This window comes from Syngnathus scovelli, chromosome 2 (assembly GCF_024217435.2).
Source record: "Syngnathus scovelli strain Florida chromosome 2, RoL_Ssco_1.2, whole genome shotgun sequence".
NCBI lineage: Eukaryota > Metazoa > Chordata > Actinopteri > Syngnathiformes > Syngnathidae > Syngnathus > Syngnathus scovelli.
Window position 1 is genome coordinate 28232068 of NC_090848.1, and position 21135 is coordinate 28253202.

General features: G+C 46.1%; 1 protein-coding gene and 1 non-coding gene across 8 annotated transcripts in view; one reads left to right on the forward strand and one right to left on the reverse strand.

The window, feature by feature from the left end:
• The window catches only part of lama5 (laminin, alpha 5), a 463481-nt gene that overhangs the window by 63738 nt on the left and 378608 nt on the right, over positions 1 to 21135 (forward strand). For 6 of the 7 annotated variants that reach the window (XM_049753597.2, XM_049753598.2, XM_049753599.2 and 3 more), the window contains exon 4: positions 9604 to 9722. The exons of the other annotated variant lie outside the window; for it this stretch is intronic. In XM_049753597.2, coding sequence (XP_049609554.1) covers positions 9604 to 9722 — 119 coding nt within the window. The remainder of the gene's footprint in view (positions 1 to 9603; positions 9723 to 21135) is intronic. 7 annotated transcript variants of the gene reach the window in all.
• Positions 18591 to 18663, reverse strand: trnae-uuc (transfer RNA glutamic acid (anticodon UUC)). Its single transcript has one exon. It is a non-coding gene; the product is annotated as a tRNA-Glu (tRNA).

Genomic DNA, 21135 nt, shown 5'->3' on the forward strand with positions numbered 1-21135 from the left:
CGGACCAATTCTATTTAATATTTATATGATTCCGCTTGGGGACATAATACGTAAATATAATATTAGTTTTCAATGTTAGGCGGATGACACTCAATTATATATGCCGTTATCGATGACAGATCCGCGGGACTCTTGTAATCTTGAGGCATGCCTTGCGGAGATCAAGCAATGGATATCTCTCAATTTCCTTTGTCTTAACCCAGATAAAACTGAGATGTTGATAATTGGGCCAGCTCGTTACCTCACCACTTATTTAAGGAAACCACTATAACTATGGATAACCGTACTATCACTCAGAGCGATACTGTAACTAATCTCAGGGTAATATTTGACCAGACGCTCTCCTTTCTAAAGCACATTAAGAACGTAACTAGAATTGCGTTTTTTCACCTTCGTAATATTGCTAAGATTCATCCGATCCTCTCGACCGGTGATGTGGAAACTATTATACATGCGTTTATTACGTCGCGCCTGGACCACTGTAACGTGTAACACGTCCAGTATCAAAAGTCTACAGTTAGTACAAAATGCTGCTGCAAGGCTTCTCTCACGGACAAGAAAATTTGATCACATTACCCCAATATTAGCCAACTTACATTGGCTCCCGGTCCATTTAAGATGTGACTTCAAGGTTCTCCTATTAACCTATAATACATTGCATGGCTTAGCGCCTTCATATCTTGTCGACCTAGTTGTTCCTTACGTTCCGTCTCGTAAGCTCCGCTCGCAAAACGCTAGTCTTTTTGTAACCCCGAGGGCCCAAAAAATTTCTGCAGGGTCTAGAGCATTTTCTATTCGGGCTCCAGGGCTTTGGAATGCCCTACCAATGGATATTAGAACTGCTACCTCAGTAGAAAATGTTGGGTTGACAACATTTATCTGAAATCAATCTCAGAGGCGGTAGGTCTTTTTGGCTTAGCGTTTTCTTCTGCGCAGAAGGGCGCAGCCCAGACACACGCAGCAAGTGTGGCTGAGATCCGCACTCTGCTCTGAGTTTAGCCGTGCCTTTTATTGAGAGAGAAACAAAGGGGCAAGTGTACATGATCGAGTAGGTTTCCAAACAGGAAGGCCATAATTATTATCTCATTACCACAGAACAAAGGAGATACTCTTATGGTCGGAGCAGTATGGACGTCTCATGACCATTAGCTTAACAAAGACATAGTCTTTAGTGCGTCTGCTTCAGCCATCCCATGACAATCTCATGATCTGATCATGTGTAGCTAACTGTGGGGCTTATTGTATAGCACGGCTAATGACTCCAGTCATTAGCCGGCCATATGCCCCCAAGTCATTTTCACAAGGCTAGATGGTCACATACTGCGGAGAATCTTGCACACAAAAGTAGTTACATAGAATCCAATGATAAAAAGTACATCATTTCCAACAGAAACATTTCAGACACGTCTAAAGACACATTTCTATGACATGGACTTTAATTAACCTGTAGTGGCCGATTCGGCTGGAGTTTGTGTTTTCGCTTGTGTCATCGGATTTGCGGCTGCATATTTTGGACACTCGGGTGAAGGGAGGGGCGGAGCTGTCAACTGATCACCACCTGGTGGTGGGTTGGCTCCGATGGTGGGGGAAGATGCCGGTCCGACCTGGCAGACCCAAACGTACTGTGAGGGTCTGCTGGGAACGTCTGGCAGAATCCCCTGTCAGGAAGAGCTTCAACTCCCACCTCCGGCAGAGCTATTCCCACGTCCCGGAGGAGGCGGGGGACATTGAGTCCGAGTGGACCATGTTCCGTGCCTCAATTTTTGAGGCAGCCGACCCGAGCTGTGGCCATAAGGTGGTCGGTGACTGTCGTGGCGGTAACGAACCTGCTGAAGGAGTCCTATCGGGCCGTTCTGGCCTGTGGAATTCCGGCAACCGACACGTACCGGATGGCCAAGGGGAACGCGGCTTCGGCGGTTGCTGAGGCATAAACTGCGTGGGAGGAGTTTGGCGAGGCCATGGAGAATGACTTCCGGACGGCTTCTAGGAAATTCTGGTCCACCATCCGGCGTCTCAGGAGGGGGAATTAGTGCACCATCAACACTGTTTACAGTGGAGATGGCGTGCAGCTGACCTCGACTCGGGACGTCGTGAATCAGTGGGGAGAACACTTCGAAGACCTCCTCAATTCCACCGACACGCCTTCCATTGTGGAAGCAGGGCCTGGAGACTCTGAGGTGGACCTCCAATCTCTGGGGTCGAAGTCACTGAGATAGTTAAAAAACTTCTCTGAGGTAAGACCCCGGGGGCAAGGATGAGATCCGCCCGGAGTTCTTAAAGGCTCTGGATATTGTGGGGCTGCCCTGGCTGACACACCTCTACAACATTGCGTGAACATTGGGGACGGTGCCTCTGGATTCGCAGACTGGTGTGGCGGTTCCCCTCTTAAAGGAGGGTGTCTTCCAACTGCATTTACACTCCTCAGCCTCCCTGGTAAGGCCTATTCAGGGGTGCTGGAGAGGAGGGTCCGTTGGGAGGTCAAACCTCGGATTCAGGAGGAGCAGTGTGGTTTTCGTCCTGGCCGTGGAAGAGTGGACTAGCTCTATACCATCGGCAGGATCCTCGAGGGTGCATGGGAATTTGCTCAACCAGTCCATATGTGTTTTGTGGACTTGGAGAAGGCGTTCGACCGTGTCCCTTGGGAGGTTCTGTGGAGGGTGCTTCGGGAGTACGGGGTGCCGAGCCAACTGATAAGGGCGGTTCGGTTCCTGTATCATCGATGCCAGAGTTTGGTCCGCATTTCCGGCAGTAAGTCTGATTCGTTCCCAGTGAGGGTTGGACTCCGCTAAGGCTGCCTTTGTCACTGATTCTGTTCTTAAGTTTTATGGACAGAATTTTTAGGCGCAGCCAAGGCGTTGAGGGTGTCCGGTTTGGGGACCTCAGCATTGCATCTCTGATTTTTGCAGACAACGTGGTGCTGTTGGCTTCTTCAAACCGTGATCTCCAGCTCTCACTTGAGCGGTTCGCAGCCGAGTGTGAAGCGTCGGGATGAGGGTCAGTACCTCCAAATCTGAGTCCATGGTCCTCGGTGTAATGCCCTCTCCGGATCGGGGATGACATCCTGCCCCAAGTGGAGGATTTCAAGTATCTTGGGGTCTTGTTCACGAGCGAGGGCAGGATGAAGCGTGAGATCAACATGCGGATCGATGCAGCGTCGGCTGTAATGCGGACTCTGTACTGGTCCGTCGTGGTGAAGAGAGAGCTGAGGCAAAAGGCAAAGCTCTCAATTTACTGGTCGATCTACTCTCCTACCCTCACCTATGGTCACGAGCTATGGGTTGTAACTGAAAGAAAAATATTCCGGATACAAGCGTCCGAAATGACTTTCCTCCGCAGGGTTTCCGGGCTCTCCCTTAGTGATAAGGTGAGAAGCTCGGTCATCTGGGAGAGACTCGGAGAAGAGCTGCTGCTCCTCCACGTTGAAAGGAGCCAGATGAGGTGGCTCGGGCATCTCATTAGGATACCTCCCAGATGCCTCCCTGGGGAAGTGTTCAAGATTCAAGAAATTTTATTGGCCATGTTTGAGCATGCCAAACAAGGAATTTGACTTTGGTACATCTCAGCCTCTGTTCAACATTTAGGTGACTAACAACATTCCTGTTTGAAAATTTACAAATATTCTCAAACATCCCCTGATTGTAAACTCCCAGGAGGGGAAGGAAAAACTCAAAACTCCTACTTGGGGAAATGAGAAACCTTGAGAAGAGACCACAAATGGGAGGATCCCTCTTCCAGGATGACCAGGCTGTGGTGGACAGAGTACACATATTATAGACAATTCAAAGATAAAGTGTCGAGACCAAGATGTTATTGCACAGGAATGTCTCTGAGACTCTAAGAGTGGTGTGAGTTCATCAGAGCGACAGCCTGGGGGAAGAAGCTGTCTCTGTGTCTGCTGGTTTTGGCGTACAGTGCTCTGTAACGCCGTCCGGAGGGGAGTAGTTTGAGCAGACTGCAACCTGGGTGAGAAGGGTCTGTAGAGATGTTACTAGCACGTTTCCTGGTCCTCGACAGGTACAAGTCCTGAATAGATGGGAGGTTGGTTCTGATTATCTTTTCTGCAGTCCTGATTGTCCGTTGCAGTCTGTGCTTGTCTTGTTTGGTGGCCGATCCAAACCAGGCAGTTATGGAGGTGCAGAGGATCGTCAAAGTCAAAGTCAAAGTCTGCTTTATTGTCAAATTCTTCACATGTCAAGACATACAAAGAGATCGAAATTGCGTTTCCTACTGTCCCACGGTGACAAGACATATTACACTCAATTGGTCCACAGACAAACAAAACATTCAAGTAAACAATACAAAAAGTCAAAATAAGAAGGCACATACAATGAAGAAATAAGAGCAATGAATAAATAAGAGCAACATGGTTGAAATCGAGCAATTGTGCATACAGCAGACAGTCAGTATATAGCGCAAAAGTACAGGAGGAGTAGTGCAAGTGGAGTAGTGTAAGGCAGCCATCGTGGCCCAAAAGGCCAGGACGTTATGCAGCCGTGGAGGGGGGAGAGAGTTCAGGATCCTAATAGCCTGGAGTATGAAGCTGTTGGTGAGTCTGGTGGTGCGGGAGCGCAGGCTTCTGTACCTCTTCCCAGAGGGCAGTAGATCAAACAAAGTATGAGCGGGGTGACTCACATCACTCACAATTGTGGTCGCCTTGCGGGTGAGACGAGAGGTGTAAATGTCCTTCAGGGAGGGGAGTGAAGCAGTAAAAATCCTACCAGCTGTGTTCACTATGCGCTGCAGGGCCTTCTTGTTGTTTTCAGTACAGGTTCCACCCCACACAGCGATATAGACTGGATGATGGCAGTATAGAAGGTCTTCAGCAGCTCCTGTGGCAGGTTGAACTTCCTGAGCTGTCTCAGAAAGTACAGCCTCTGCTGGGCCTTCTTCTGGACAGAGTCTATGTGGCTGGTCCATTTCAGATCCCGAGAGATTGTGGATGTCAGGAACTTGAAGGTGTCTGTGGAGAGAATAGTATTACTGTGGATAGTGAGGGGTGAAAGTGGTGAAGGGTCTCGCCTGAAGTCCACTGTCATCTCCACGGTCTTGAGCGGGTTCAGCTCCAGGTGGTTTTTGGCTGCACTAGTCAGCCGCTCCACCTCCTGTCTGTACGCAGTCTCATCACCGTCCCGGATCAGCCCGATGAGAGTGGTGTCGTCTGCATACTTCAGGAGCTTCACAGAATAGTCGCCTGAGGAGCAATCGTTAGTGTAGAGAGAGAAGAGCAGTGGGGAGAGGATGCATCCCTGGGGCGCGCCAGTATTGGTGGTTCAGGTGTCGAATGTGATGGTCCCCAGCCTCACACGTTGTCTCCTGTTGGTCAGGAAGCTGGTGATCCACTGACGGGTGGAAGCAGGCACCGCGAGCTGGATGAGCTTTTGGTGGAGGATGTCAGGAGCGATGGTGTTGCACGCTGAGCTGAAGTCCACAAACATGATCCTGGTGTACATCCCTGGGGTGTCCAGGTGGTGCAGGATGTAGTGCAGTCCCATGTTGACCGCATCGTCCACCGTCCTGTTTGCCCAGTAGGCAATTTGCAGGGGGTCGGGCAGGGGGCCCGTGATGTCCTTCCGGTGGTTCAACACTAACCTATCAAAAGATTTCATGATCACAGGTGTCAGGGCGACAGGTCTATAGTCATTCAAACCTGTGATGGCGAGCTTCTTGGCCAGCGGTACGATGATGGAGCTCTTGAAGCACGAGGGCACCTCACACAGCTCCAGAGAATGGTTGAAGATCCGTGCAAAGGTGGGTGCCAGTTGTTCAGCTCAGACTTTCAAGCAGGAGGAGGTCACGCCGTCTGGGCCTGGTGCCTTCCTGACCTTTTGTCTCCGGAACATCTGACACACCTCCTCCTCGCGGATCTGAAGTGCGGGCGTGGTTTCTGTAAGAGAGAGAGTGGGTGATAACGATGATGGAAGTGTGGACAAAGGGGTTGTGGGGGGAGGTGTGTATGTTGATTGTGCTGCAGGAAGTCCTCTTGTGTGGGTGGACTGTTCAAACCTGCAGTAGAACCTGTTTAGCTGGTTTGCAAGCCTTGGGTTCTCCACACGACGGGGTGTTGGTTTCTGAAGCCCGTGATGCTCTGCAGACCTTTCCACACTGTTGAGGGATCGGGATTGGCAGAGAGTTCTCTCTCCAGGCTGTTCCCGTAACACCTCTTGGCTTTCCTGATCTCTTGATTCAGTGTGTTCCTGGTCTGCTTGAACAGGTTCCGGTCACCACTCCTGTAGGCCTCCTCCTTGGCTTTGCGCAGCATCCTGAGGTTTGGTGTAAACCAAAGTTTATCGTTGTTGTACGCGCAGAAGGTCTTAGTCTGCACACACATAAATCCTCCCAAAAACTGATGTATGATGTGACAGTATCGGTGAGTTCATGCAGGTCTGACGTTGCAGCTTCCAAAACTCCCCAATTGGTGCAGTCAAAGCAGGATTGGAGGTCCTGCTTTGACTCTCCTGTCCACTTCCTCACATTCCTCACCACAGGCTTAGAAGTTTTTAATTTCTCCCTGGAGGATGGGATAAGATGAACTAGACAGTGGTCTGAGAGTCCTAAAGCTGCACGAGGCACAGAGCGGTATGCATCCATTATTACGGTGTGACAGTGGTCCAGTGTCTGTGCCCCTCTGGTGGGACACGTTATGTGCTGTCAGTATTTGGGGAGCTCGTGTGCGAGGTTTGCACTGTTAAAATCACCCAGAACAATGATTAGTGAGTTTGGTTATATTTTCTTTATGTCTGTTACCTGATCAGCCAGCAGCTGCGTGACTTCGATCACACGTGCGTCTGGTGGAATGTAAACAGCCGCCATGATGATCGAGGAGAACTCCTGTGGTGAATAAAACGGCTGGCAGTTTATGAAATGTGTTTCTAGGAGAGGGTGCAAGACTCTTTCAACACCGTGACATCAGTACACCAACGTTCATTAAAATAGAAACATAGACCACCTCCCTTTGCTTTTCCCGAGATTTCCATGCTGCCATCGGCGCGGATTAGCCTAAATCCAGGTAGCTGCATGGCATGGTCGGGGACGAGTTCGGAGAGCTACGATTTAGTGACGCACAGGGCGGCGGAACCGCTAATGTCCGGGTTCCGTGGGATGAGAAGCAGCAGTTCGTCCATCTTGTTCGCCAGGGAGCAGACATTTGCCAGATGAATTGATCAGGGATGAGAATTTTCCGCGGATTCGCGGATTTCCGTGTTTTTTTCCGTCCAAAGTATTTTCGTGAATCGTGTAAATCCATTGAGAATTTTTTTTTGTATATATGGGGGGATCGGCCGGCTAGCTGGCCGGGCAACGTTAGCCTCGGCGACTCGCGAGCATTCCCCCGGGCATATATATATATATATATATAATATGTATATTTATACATATATATATATATTCCCCCGCTACTTTACCGTGCTTTTTCACAAGTGCCATTCTCCTCCCTGATAATGGCAGGGAAGAACGGAACCCTCTCTGCCTCAGCTTCACGAGGGCTCCGGCGCGCTTGCCACGCCGCCATCTTCGGAATGCTCGCTTGTATAGCACCGCCGCTCTGGCTAAAATCTCCGTCAAACAGTCTGGGTCAGAGAAACCTGGAGAGAAAGTACCAGGAGAAGACTGTCCGATGTTTAACAGTTCATCTCTGGTAAAATTGATCCGGGATGGGCAGCAGAAGATGCAGAAAACACAGAAAATAAGACAAAGTAGCAGAGAGCAAGTCAACGTGGCGGCCATCCGCGGCGCCATCTTCCATCCGCGGCATGTTCCGGGCATGTCCCACCGGCAGGAGACGCCGTGGACGACCCAGGACGCTCTGGAGAGACTATGTCTCTTAGCCTGTCTGGAACGCCTTGGGTTCCCCCGGGATGAGCTGGATGAAGTGGCTGGGGAGAGGGAAATCTGGGAGTCCCTCCTAAAGCTGCTGCCCCCGCGACCCGACCCCGGATAAGCGGAAGAAGATGGATGGATGGATGGATGGATGGATGGATGGATGGATGGATGGATATATCAGAGAGATGTAAAAAGAAATAAATTACAAAGGCATAATCAATAAAAAGGGGTTCATTATTACTGTACCTCAAAGACACAGCGATATTTACGTTCTGTTATTTGCAGTATGTGATATCCAAACTAACTTAGCTTATTTTTAAAATATTTTATCTATCTATCTATCTATCTATCTATCTATCTATCTATCTATCTATCTATCTATCTATCTATCTATCTATCTATCTATCTATCTATCTATCTATATTTTATTTTTCAGTTTTTAAAAGTTAAAGTTAAAGTCTCAATGATCATCATCGCACACACATCTGGGTGTGGTGAAATTTGTCCTCTGCATTTAAACCATCCCCATGTGATTTTGATCCATCCCCTGGGGGAGAGGGGAGCAGTGAGCAGCAGCGGTGCCGCGCTCGGGAATCATTTGGTGATCTAACCCGCCAATTCCAACCCTTAATGCTGAGTGCCAAGCAGGGAGGCAATGGGTCCCATTTTTATAGTCTTTGGTATGACCCGGCCGGGGTTTGAACCCACAACCTTCCACTCTACTACTAGGCCACTGAGCTGAGTTGGCTTTTTATCCAACTCACATAACGTTAACTTAAAGTTAACTTAGCTTTAACTTAAAACTAACTTAGCTCATCTTGACCCTCACTTTCACTCAATTCAGGCTTTCTTTTCTTTGCTTCACTTTCCTCCTCCTCACCATCACTTGGCCCGTTTGTAGATTTTTTTAAAGGAAGGCCATCCATCGCTTCCAGGGTAGGGCAGCGACATTTAGAGATGATGGTGATCCCTTGGATGGCTTGACCGCATTGAGGGCTTCCTTCTGCTTAATCGTCGTTGCTTGACCGTCAAAATTGTTGACATGTTTCAATCATATTGATTTGCAAGATCACTCACATGCACTCCGCGCTTATGTTTTGTTATAATTTCATGTTTTAATTGTAAGGAAAACATCACCTTCTTAATTTTTTGACCACTTCTACCATTTGTGTTTGCCTTCTTGGGACGCTATCTGACGTCATACTGACGTGCCGCTGTCTAGCGGGCTATCCATGATGACGTCGTATGTTGGGAATTATTTCGGATGTTGAGTCAAATAATTGATTAAATTTCACATCGGATGTTGAAAAATTCATATGTTTAAGCAATCGTATGTAGAGGTTTGACTGTATTTCATTATATGAAGTCGGTCCTGGAACGAATTAAATCCGTATGTAGAGGTTTAACTTCACTGTAAATCAATTTTAATAATCTTCTTAAACCTAATGAAAATAAGAAAAACTACCAAATAGATAAAAGATCAAACATAACTCTCCAAAGGAAAAACACTATTCGAAATATCTGGTATACAGTGGTCTAGCCAAAGTCCTGAAGCTGGAAGGGATTGGGCGACGTGGCAGACTACCATTCATTAGCTTCATTAGTTTACATATTGTTTAATTTTAAAATTGTACATCTGAATCTTAAGTAAATAATCAGTAAGTAAGTAAATGGAGTAAACAATGTCATTGTGGCATTTAGAAATGGGCAGGGACGTTAAGGGATGTGTGGGATGAACAAAGATGTCAACGATTCAAATCAATGTTACTCTGCGTGTGTGCGCAGCCGTCAAACGAGACTGCATTGAGCGCTTCGGACAGCAAACCATCGAAAGGATCTACAACGACAACGACATAATTTGCAGCACCGAATATTCTCGAATCGTTCCTTTGGAAAATGGAGAGGTAACGTATTTATCCATTTATTGACATCATTAAACGTTATTCTAGCAAAATACTTCCTCCAAGTCAAATGGTCAGCGGTACCCAATTTTCATACTTAGTTAGCGGGACCTCTAAAGTCCACAATGTATTAACAGCCAATTAATAACTGCCTAAAATGCAACCAACTTGTCCTTTTTAAGAATGTAAGAGGCCCATAAAGTAATTCTCAGCAATAACACAATAAGTCCCTGAACTTACAACGTAGTAACTTTTGGCCAGTAACGTAATAAATTATTAGATTGTTGGCTCATTATTTCATGATTGGCCTGGTAATTTTTTTTTTTTTTGCAATTGCAGTATCTAAAACCATTAAATAATAAGATATTAATATCACTTTATTCAACTTTTTATCTCAGGATATACTATAAATGTAAAAATGCACACTCTCCATCGCTTTGTCTCTCCTGGCTCCCTCACTTCATGTATTTGTCTATTTATACCTTGATGGTTAAGGTTACCATGATCTTGATTCCTGCCTGGTGTTCGTTCGCCTGTCAGGCCATCGTAAAATGTATTGGTAACAAATTTGCAAACACAAACAAGTATGAAAACGAAATATGACATGTATAGCATGTACCTCACTCTTGAAGATTTAAAGACCACGGTCCCTACTTTTGTTCCAAGCGCAACTCTAGCACAGAACGCAGTCTGTGTGCATGGGTTTTCTTTCTTTTGATATTTTGGTAGACATTGTGCTGGTAGGACTGGGTCTAACAAGGGCATATACAAATTTGTGAGCCTTTGGTGGCTGGAAATAGACGTTTCCCAGCAAATGTGCGCCAACTGCATTCGTGCAAGTCAGAGTCATTGTGGAAAAAAAGCTTCACCCAACTTGGGGATTGTACCTGCTTAGAAGCACAGAGCACTAACCGCTAAGGTAAGAGTTGGGGCCGCCACATTGCCATGTAACCCCAAAGGAAGGTACAACCAACCAAGGCTGGCATGATTTGCATCTTAAACATTTTCACATTGTGGACCATTCGTCCCCTCCGGCCCAGTAAGATGCCCTTCAACGTGCACATTAATTGTTGATCAGATGATAAATGTGCAACTAATACATTTGTCGACCAGGGGAATTTGTGGAAGCCACACACAAACAATAATAATAATAATACCAAGATGGCGGCACCCTGTGAGGCTGCGGCCAAGCCGGCTCCCGATAAAAATGTGTGTTTTGATTTAAATGTACCGTCCAAATCGTCTCCGAGAATCGCATACGACAGAAGTACACTATTGGGACTTAGAAGCAACAACTGCACAAAGGATATATCCGGAGTTAACTTTGCCATGGATCGCGAAACTCTTCGCGGTCTTGGAATAATGTCCCGAAACAAAGGAACCTCCGAGGCAGCGGGCTCCCCCTCCCCCACCAGCCGACACTGGAAGCAGCTGAAGCGGCGGTGGAGTCTGAGCACACGTCGGAGGAGAAGGCGAGGTTCCCGAGCCGGCATCACACACCGACTGAAGAGAAACCCTCACAAAACAGCACTTCCATCTATTCTCCTTTCAAACGTGCGGTCGTTGGAAAATAAAATGGACTATCTCAAGCTGGACTTAACTACAGAACGAAAGGTGAGAGAATGCAACGCGATCATCCTCACAGAGACGTGGCTTCACAACAACGTTCCGGACAGCGCCATTAAACTGGATGGGTTTACAACTTTCCGCGCGGACAGAAACCACGCCAGCACGGGTAAATCTTGAGGAGGTGGTGTGTGCATTTACATTAACAACAACTGGTGTACAAACGCTGTAGTTACTACAAGTCACTGCTCAGAGAACATTGAGTTTTTAACCCTCAACTGACGTCCATTCTACCTACCGCGTGAATTCAATACCGTCAACATCACAGCTGTTTACGTCCCCCCCAGCGCTAACACAAAGGAAGCACTCTCCATACTGTACAAGTCTGTGAGTACACTACAGAACACACACCCGGACTTGGTCTGCATAATCGCTGGCGATTTCAACCAGGCCAAATTGAAAACAGTAATGCCACACTTCCACAAGTGTGTGAACTTTGCAGCAAGGGGAGAAAACACACTTGACCAGGTCTACACAAACATCAGACAGGCCTTCAGAGCGGTTCCCCACCCCCACCTGGGTTCATCAGACCATCTCTCTGTCATGCTAATTCCAGCCTACAGACCTCTGTTGACGAGAAGCAAACCAACTGTGAAGCAGATCAGGGCCTGGCCAGAGGGCTCCACAGCAGCTCTACAGGACTGTTTTGAACGCACAGACTGGTCTGTCTTCAGGGAGGCGGCCACCACCAACCAGGACGTCAACCTCACCGAATACACAGACTCTGTAGCTGGATACATAACGAAGTGCATGGAAGATGTAACCGTCACCAAAGACATTACAGTGAGAGCAAATGAAAAACCCTGGTTCACCAGGGAGGTACGTGAGCTCCTGAGGGCACGCAACGCTGCTTTCAAGTCTGGGGACAAGGAGGCCGTCAAGACTGCTAGGGCCAACTTGCACCGGGGCGTGAGAGTAGCCAAGCGTGCATATGGTCAAAAAATCAACTCACACTTCACAGACACAAAAGACCCAAGACGCCTGTGGCAAGGCATCCAGTCAGTCACAGACTACAAACCATCCCCCCCACCGTGTGAGGACAACATAGGCTTCCTCAACTCTCTCAACACCTTCTTCAGCCGGTTTGAAGAAAACAACACCACAACACCCACAAAAACCCCAGTACACCCAGACAGCACAACACTTCAACTGGACCCAGCGGACGTGAAGAGGACCCTACTCAAGGTGAACCCCAGGAAAGCTGCAGGTCCAGACAACATACCCGGGCGCGTGCTCAGAGACTGTGCAGACTCACTCACTGACGTCCTCACAGACATCTACAACACCTCTCTGAACCAAGCCATCATACCAGCAATTTTCAAAGCTACCACCATCGTACCACTACCCAAGAAGTCACCAGCATCATCACTGAATGACTACAGACCCATAGCACTCACTTCCATCATGATGAAGTGCTTTGAGAGACTGGTGAAGGCCCACTTAACATCCACCCTCCCCACTACTCTGGACCCATACCAATTTGCCTACCGCCCCAAGCGCTCCACTGATGACGCCATAGCAACAGCACTCCACCTCTGCCTGGCTCATCTGGAGAACAAAAACAGTCACGCGCGGATGCTGTTCATTGACTTCAGCTCTGCGTTCAACACAGTCATCCCCCAACATCTGGTGAATAAGCTGAGTACAACAGGCGTCAGCACTTCACTGTGCAACTGGCTGCTGGACTTTCTAACGAACAGACCGCAGACAGTCAGAGTCGGAAACAACTCCTCAGCGACCACCGTCATAAACACCGGGGTGCCGCAAGGATGTGTGCTATCCCCCCTGCTGTTCACGCTGATGACCCACGACTGCTCTGCCAGATTTGAAACGAATCACATCATCAAATTTGCAGATGACACAACAGTGGTGGGCCTCATCAAAGACAACGATGACTCAGCATACAGAGAGGAGGTACAGCAACTCATCACCTGGTGTGATAGGAACAATCTGCTTCTCAACGTAAACAAAACAAAAGAAATCACTGTGGACTTCAGAAAGAAACAACCAACACACATCCCACTCATCATCAACGGCAGTGCAGTAGAGTCTGTGAAAAGCACAAAGTTCCTGGGAGTGCACATCACTGATGACCTCTCATGGACTACCAACATCACTGCGCTGGTCAAGAAGGCGCAGACACGACTCCACTTCCTGAGAAGGATGAGAAGAGCCGACCTCCCCACCTCTGCACTCACCACCTTCTACAGAGGTGCTATTGAGAGCATCCTGACCAGCAGCGTCTCTGTTTGGCATGGCAGCTGCCTATCTGCAGACAAAAAGGCGCTGCAGAGGGTGGTGAGGACAGCAGAAAAGATCATCAGGTCACCCCTTCCAGCCATTCAGGAACTGTACACTTTACACTGTTCCAAGAGGGCAATGAACATCATCAAAGACACTACTCATCCTGCACACAGACTGTTCTCCCTTCTACCATCAGGGAAGCGGTACCGCAACCTGCGGTCCCGCACAAGCAGACTGAGTAACAGCTTCTTTCCTCAAGCCATCAGACTCATGAACACACTGAGGAAAACCACTTGAACATTCCAAAGTCACCATGCCACTTGGCACTTTACTCTTGCACCTTATATACAGTTATACACTTTTTCACTTTACTTCTATGACCACTGATTGTACTTCTGCTGCTGTGTATGTATGTGTGTGTGGGTGGGTCTGTATTGTCAATACTCTTATTACACACCGTGTGTGTGTGTGTGCGTGTGTGTGAATGTGAGAGAGAGTATTTTATTGTACAGTATTGCACATGTTTATCAGCATGTTAGTGTTTGAATGACTGCAATGTGTAAGTGTGCATTGTCTATGTTTATGTTGTGAATGAATATGTCAGAGAAAGAAATTGTAAATTCAGTATGAGTAAGTTAGCTGTGTGTGTGTGTGTGTTGTGTGTATGTGTGTGTGAGAAAGAAAGAGATTTATGTCAATGTCTTATTTAAATGTTTTTAGTTAAACTGCACATTGGAGACTGGTCAAACGCAATTTCAAACTTCTGTGGTAACCCTGTTACATAGGATTTTTGACAATAAAGTAAACTTGAACTTGAACTTGGATAATGATGGGGTGCTTTCACACTGCGTAAAACAGTATATATTTTTTAGATAATGATGAAGATTATGTAACAATGAGAAGTCCATTTGCCATGTAGTAGCAGTAACACTACACGTATTTCAAAAGTGATGATGATCGAACCTACTTTTTTGCAATCCCCTTATGATGACAAACGGTTGAGAATCTTCTGATGTCTGAGATCTTCGAAGTGCTTGTAAGAAAAGCAAATAACACTCAACACTGGCGTGAAATCTGTTCTCCTGTGTGAGGACTAAACAGATCAATTTACGTGCTTATTCTTATTTATTTGCCACTCAAACAACTGTTAGCCTAAATGTGAGCAATGCATCGACACACCGTTCCGAGGTATTGCGCCGAATAACAACAGTGGCTAAGAGCAATGAACGGGGCAATCAACAATGCATTTGGCATACTTGAAATTACGTCATCCCCGAAGGTTACTGGAGATTGCAGAACATAAGCATTTTAGTTTTGAAGCGTGTTGGTATGAGTCTAATTAAGAACCTGGGTGGGTTTGCATTTAAAAAAAATGCTTAAAATAGACTTAGCTGTTAAAATATGGTTGGTTAAGTTTACTTCACACTTAAGCTTTCAAATTAAGATTTGATAATTTTTATAAATACATTTTTGAAAAAAGGCTAATAATGGCATATAATGCTCTTTGTAAGCAAATTTTAACAGACTTACAGTATGTTGTTTTGTCTCAACTTGTTAGCAGGTCTGCTGTTTAATGGAAGCCTGGAAGCACTACCTACATAACAGATACAACACTTACCACCAACTCATTCTTTTCATGAGCAGCTTTTTTTTTCTTTTTCGTGTGCCCCTGTAACGAACAGGGCAGGACAACCATGTCCAGTATGATTTTTGTTCATTGGATAAGGAGAAAGGAGAAGTGGGAGACTGAAACGCTGGCAGAGCAGGTGTAGCGAGGAAGCAGAGTTGCAGCAGCGGATGACAGACAGGTGCCAGGGCTCGACTGGAAGCTTGAGGGATAAGAGCAGGCAGACAGGCAAGCAGGTGTCGCCGTGTCCGACGGCCGAGGCAATAAATGGTCGTGGACAGGCGGGTGGTCAAGCCAGACAGAGTTCGTAGTTGCTCTGTCAAGCAGGCAGGCAAGGAGCAAGGCTGGCTCGTGGTCAGGAGCAGGCAATAGGTCAGGTCGGGCGGAGTTCATGAACAGGTCAATCAAACAGGCAGGCAGGCAAGGTCGGCAACGGGAATCAGTTTGAACAGTAGCCAGTGAGCGGGAACAGGGAGCAAAACAGACAGGAAGAAATCCAGACGAACCGACATGAGTCTAATGGAGTCTAATTATTATTATTTTTTTAATCTGTAATTGTTTTTTCACTTTTTAAAAACATTGATTTCCTGAACCGCTCATCATCCTAGGGTTGCAGGCCCGCTGTAGCCTATTCCAGCTGTCTTAGGGCGGTAGGTGGGGTACACCCTGAACTGGTCGCCAGCCGATCGCAGGGCACACAGACAAACAATCGTTCACAGTCACGTCTGCGTACAATTTTGGAGTGGTCAATCAGCCTATCATGCATGTTTTTGGAATATGAGGAAAAGAGAGGACTCGTAAGAAACCCACGCAGGACATGCAAGAGTGAACGTGCAAACTGCACAGGAAGGCCAGAATCGGGATCAAACCCTGCACCTCAGAACTGTGAGGCAGGCGTGCTAAGCAGTGCTCCACCGTGCCGCCACTTTTTAAAACATTTATAAAAAATATAAATCATACTGGCATTGTCAAACATGACCAGTTCAGGGTGCACAGTGGTCCCTCGTTTATTGCTGATAATTGGTTCCAAGATAGGTGATGTAGAGTCAATATTTTTACGATATCCGCACAAGACTTTTAGAATTTTATTTTTAAACCGTTTAGTGTATTATTAGACACTTTATTGTATTTTTAAACATTTTTTAAACATTTTAAAGTTGAACTGACTGTTAGGTTACGGATTTTAGTTATTGACCTGACTCCAAATTGCGATCAACACTTAACACATAAATTGCTATGTCCTAATCCACACACTGGCGCACCTAACAATTTTGCGAGTTCGTTCTGTCAAAGAGAAGACCAGTAGATCAATCAGACCAAATTTACCAATTGTTTATTCCTGACAAAGCGCACTAATACAGGCCTGGGTCCCGGGTCCCTCACACTAAAACTCGTGCGTTTTTGTGACCACCAAAAGACGACACATTCTTCCGGGTTGCCCAGTTTTAAAGAAACACAATATGAATATTAAAGCATGCAAAATATTGTGAGATGATTGGTCGATGGCCATCTCCTCCCCATATCGGTGTTATCGCTGAGGTCAGGTGGTTGGATTTCCCCGCGAAGCCCGGCCACATAGACGTGCTGTTGTTCTCGTTTCTCAACGACCTTGAGGTGTTCTCGTCCGGTACTCCCTGTCTGGGCCTATCCACAACACTTCAACGAAAACAAGTTCATGCAGTTTGCCTGCACATTCTTCGCCACCCACCAATCCACACGAGCACTCCAATACTAGATATTAATATGATAATATGATAAGTTTAACACAACCTTAAAATATGTTTGCAAACTCCCGAAAGCACATTTCCCTTTATGACTTTTAGAAACCTTCTATAGGGCTTCACTGATACAAAGTCACAAAAAAACTACCATAAACGTGTCACAGCTTTAAACACTTCACTGTATTATGAGACACTTTATTGTATTTTAAAACACTTTTAAAAACTTTTTAAAGTTAAACTGACTTTTAGAAACATTCTTTAGGGCTTCACTAATAAAAAGTCACCAAAAAACTACCATAAACGTGTCACAGCTCCACTCTGCTCTCATCGTGCTGGCTGGCTGACGTGCACCCACAGGCCAGCATGAGGGCATTCACACAAGACTTTTATAATTTTATCTTTACACACTTTAATGTATTTTTAAACACTTTATTGTATATTCAAACACTTTGATAAACATTTTAAAGTGTAAACGTGTCATGGCTCCGCTTTGCTCTTGCTGTGCTGGCGGCCTGATGCGCCCCTGCGGCCCAGTGCGAGAGCATCCGCACAAGACTTTTATAATTTTATTTTTAAACACTTTATTGTATTTTTAAACCGTTTTTAAACTTTTTAAAGTGTAAATGTGCCACTGCTCCGCGGACCAGCGTGAGGGCATCCACACAAAACTTTTATAATTTTATTTTTAAACACTTTTTATTATATTTTGAAAAACTTTTCAAACATTTTAAAGTGTAAACATATCACGGCTTCGTTCTGCTCTCAGCCTGCTGACGGGCTGACGCGCCCCCAGAAACCAGTGAGAGGGCATCCGCACAAGACTCTTATATTTTAGTTTTAAACACTTTATTGCATTTTTAAACACTTATTAAACATTTTAAAGTGTAAACGTGTCATGGCTCCACTCTATTCTCTCTGTGCTGGCCAGCTGACGTGCCCCCCGAACCAGCACATATCCAATACGGAGCTGCACACGCGAATCAGTGCTGATCGCTGCCACCTGTGCCCTTGTTACTGGCTGATTAGGGCATGTATTTAAACCCCGGAAGCTTGTCAGTGTGCAGTGGTTCATCTGCCTCAGTACACTGCCACTTGGTTATGCAATGCCACCTGCTTCCTGTTTGCATGATACACCGTGTCGCTCAATGCCTGTTTCCTCATTCGCTGTTGAGTAGTGATGGGCACATGAGGCTTCATTGGTGTTTGAGGCTTTCCCACCAAACGGTTTGCAAATAGGTTCATTTCTCGAGGCTTTATGTGCACGCAAACCCCCCTGCTGGTCAAAAGGAGTAATTTATTCCATCAATGAGAATTACATTCACCTTTATATTTTGCTTCATGTAGCCTGATCAAAATGAATAAAATGTCTCTCTGTATGTGCATTCACGTGTAACATTGGAGGAGGTGGAATATTGTGTTTCAATATGTAAATAAATACCATCAATGTCTATTAAGACACGAAAAGTTGACGGAACACATTTTGCTGCTGTGTTTTAACAAGGAAAGACTGATGTGCTTATGAATGAAGATGACTTGTACCTGTGATTGTACTTATGAACAGTAAGAGGAGTGCTTGTGCAACTGAGGGGGATGGTTATTGTTTTTTATTCAAAAACAATATTCTTTGCCAAATTACAATAGACTGACATATGGTTCCCTGACTGGGAATCAAACCCAGGCCGCGGGCGGTGAAAGCTCCACATCTTAACCACTTGACCATCAGGGACACCCTGAAAAATCTTGAAAGAGCTTGCTATGCCCTTCTGCTTTGATGACGCACCGCTCGCTCGCTGATCAGCTCGTCAGCTTGCCTTGTTGTCCTGCTCTGCCAACCTTCCATCCCTCCTTGTCTCCTTTAATGTTTGTGTAAACCTGTGTTGCATTTGGCTATCCTGCCTCGTTCGTGACATGACAAAGTGCAAATCAGAAATGCTGCTGATTCTGCTGATGCAAACGAAGTGGAAGAGTGAATACGTAGCGGGAGGCTGATATAAAGTATGGTCAGAACTGCTCTTACAGCTGTAAGCCAATCAGCGGCAAGGATACAGATCAACATGTTCCCATTGGTCTCGTCTTCTCAACCGGCCAATAGTGTGCTGTGTCATATGGGCAGACAAAGCCTCGCACTCCAAGTGACGCTGCAAAAAGCCGCGATGCACCAAATATATCCGCAGTATTTGTTTTCATAAAAACCCGGAACGCACCCAGTTCGCAATCGGTGAAGTGCGAAGTGGCGAGGGATCACTGTGGTCCGCCTTTCACACCTGCGTGAAGCTGGCCCCCCCACCTCACGCAAAATCTAAGGAAAATAGTCTGTTTTGTTTGTGCTTTGTTTGTGTTGGTTTGTGCAGCAAAAATTTTTGTTTGTGCTGCTATGGTTTTTTAGTTAGGAAAGATTATTTTAAAGGTCATCCAGAGTTTACCCAGCCTCCCATCTGCTCCAAATGAACCCAAAATGGTACCGTTCGTTTGTGCTTTGTTTGTGCTGGTTTGTGCAGCAAAAAATTTCGTTTGTGCTGCTTCCGTTTCGTAGATATTACACATTTATTTTCTAGCGATGACGTCACACAGCCCCCTATTTTCCTCCAAAATGGTACCGTTCGTTTGTGCTTCGTTTGTGCTGGTTTGTGCAGCAAAAAAAATTCGTTTGTGCTGCTTCGGTTTCGTAGATATTACACATTTCATTCATAGCGATGACGTCACCGTGAAGCTGGCTCCCCATTTTCCTCCAAATGGACCCAAAATGGTACCGTTCGTTTGTGCTGGTTTGTGCTGCAAAAAGTTTTGTTTGTGCTGCTACGGTTTTGTAGATATTACACATTTATTTTATAGTAATGACGTCACGTAGCCCCGCCCCCTATTTACTTCCAAATGGATCAGCCCCCATTTAACTCCAATTGGACCCAAAATGGTACAGATTGTTCGTGCCGCAAAAAAATTTGTTTGCGCTCAGTGAATCATTCATTTTGTCATTTATTTAATATTAATTTATTTTCTAGAGATGTCAAATCCTTGCTCCATGGATCGTTAATTAACCATTTGTTTGTGCCATTGCAATTTTTTGTTATTAAAATTAAAAAGAGTAGAGTGCCGAGTTGACCACTGCGTATGAAGAAATGAACATCTGCAGCGTTTGGTTTAGGTTTTAGGCGCATTTTTAATTTTATTTCTTAAATCGCATTTTTTCGACGAGCTGAGCACGTTTTCTGAATTGTGCCCCTCCTGTCAGGCTTCGACATACTTTTCAAAGTCAAAGTCTCAAAGTCTCCTTTATTGTCAATTCCTCCGCATGTCAAGACACACAAAGAGATCGAAATTACGTTTCTCACTATCCCAGGGTGACAAGACGGCGTTCACAACGTACATACAAGTAAACAACACAGGAAAAATAAAACAAGAAGATGAACAATAAGAGTGATAGCACGCTAGCCGCTCCCGATGCACAGCAGAGTCCGGAAAGATAAGACAGAGTTCACAACGCACATACAAGTAAACAACACAGGGAAAATAAAACAAGAAGATGAACAATAAGAGTGATAACACGCTAGCCGCTCCCGATGCACAGCATGGTCCGGAAAGATGACAGTCAACCAGGCCACCGTGAACACGAGCACACAGCAGGCACGCACTGTCCGGTTCGTGGATCCTATCAGGCGAACTCAACCCATCTTGTCGTCCCGCGAACGAATGTACGCCAGGATAATGGAAGGCACGGCTAGGCGAGCTGGGTTGGCCGCAAACCTGGCCCGACGTCTCCGCGCTGGCCCCTCTTCTCTTTTTGTTTACATTCACTGAAGCTAAACGCGTACAACTTGAGACGTCATGAGACGTCACTTCCGGCTGGCGGCTCAGTGCAGTCAAACTCGTCTGTGCGGCAAATTTAAATGTTATTTTTCAGAGCAACAGCTTCCTTTTCGTTGTTTCGAGCGTCAATTTATATTTATAAGCCCATAAGCTAACTAAAACCGATTTATACATATACCGGTGTCTCTAGCCCTTTAAGAGGCCCCCATAATGACGGTTTGTGTATAAAAGCTTCCTTTCAGTAATGTCCGTCCGTCTTGTTCGCGTTCTGCGTGATGCGCGAAATGTTGTAAACACAAACTAGCACGTCTTCTTCGGCGCATTCTCTTCTTCGTCTGTCTCGCTCTTGCTTACTGCTAGAGCGCCCCCTGAAGGCGGAGGCCGTAAAAGTACG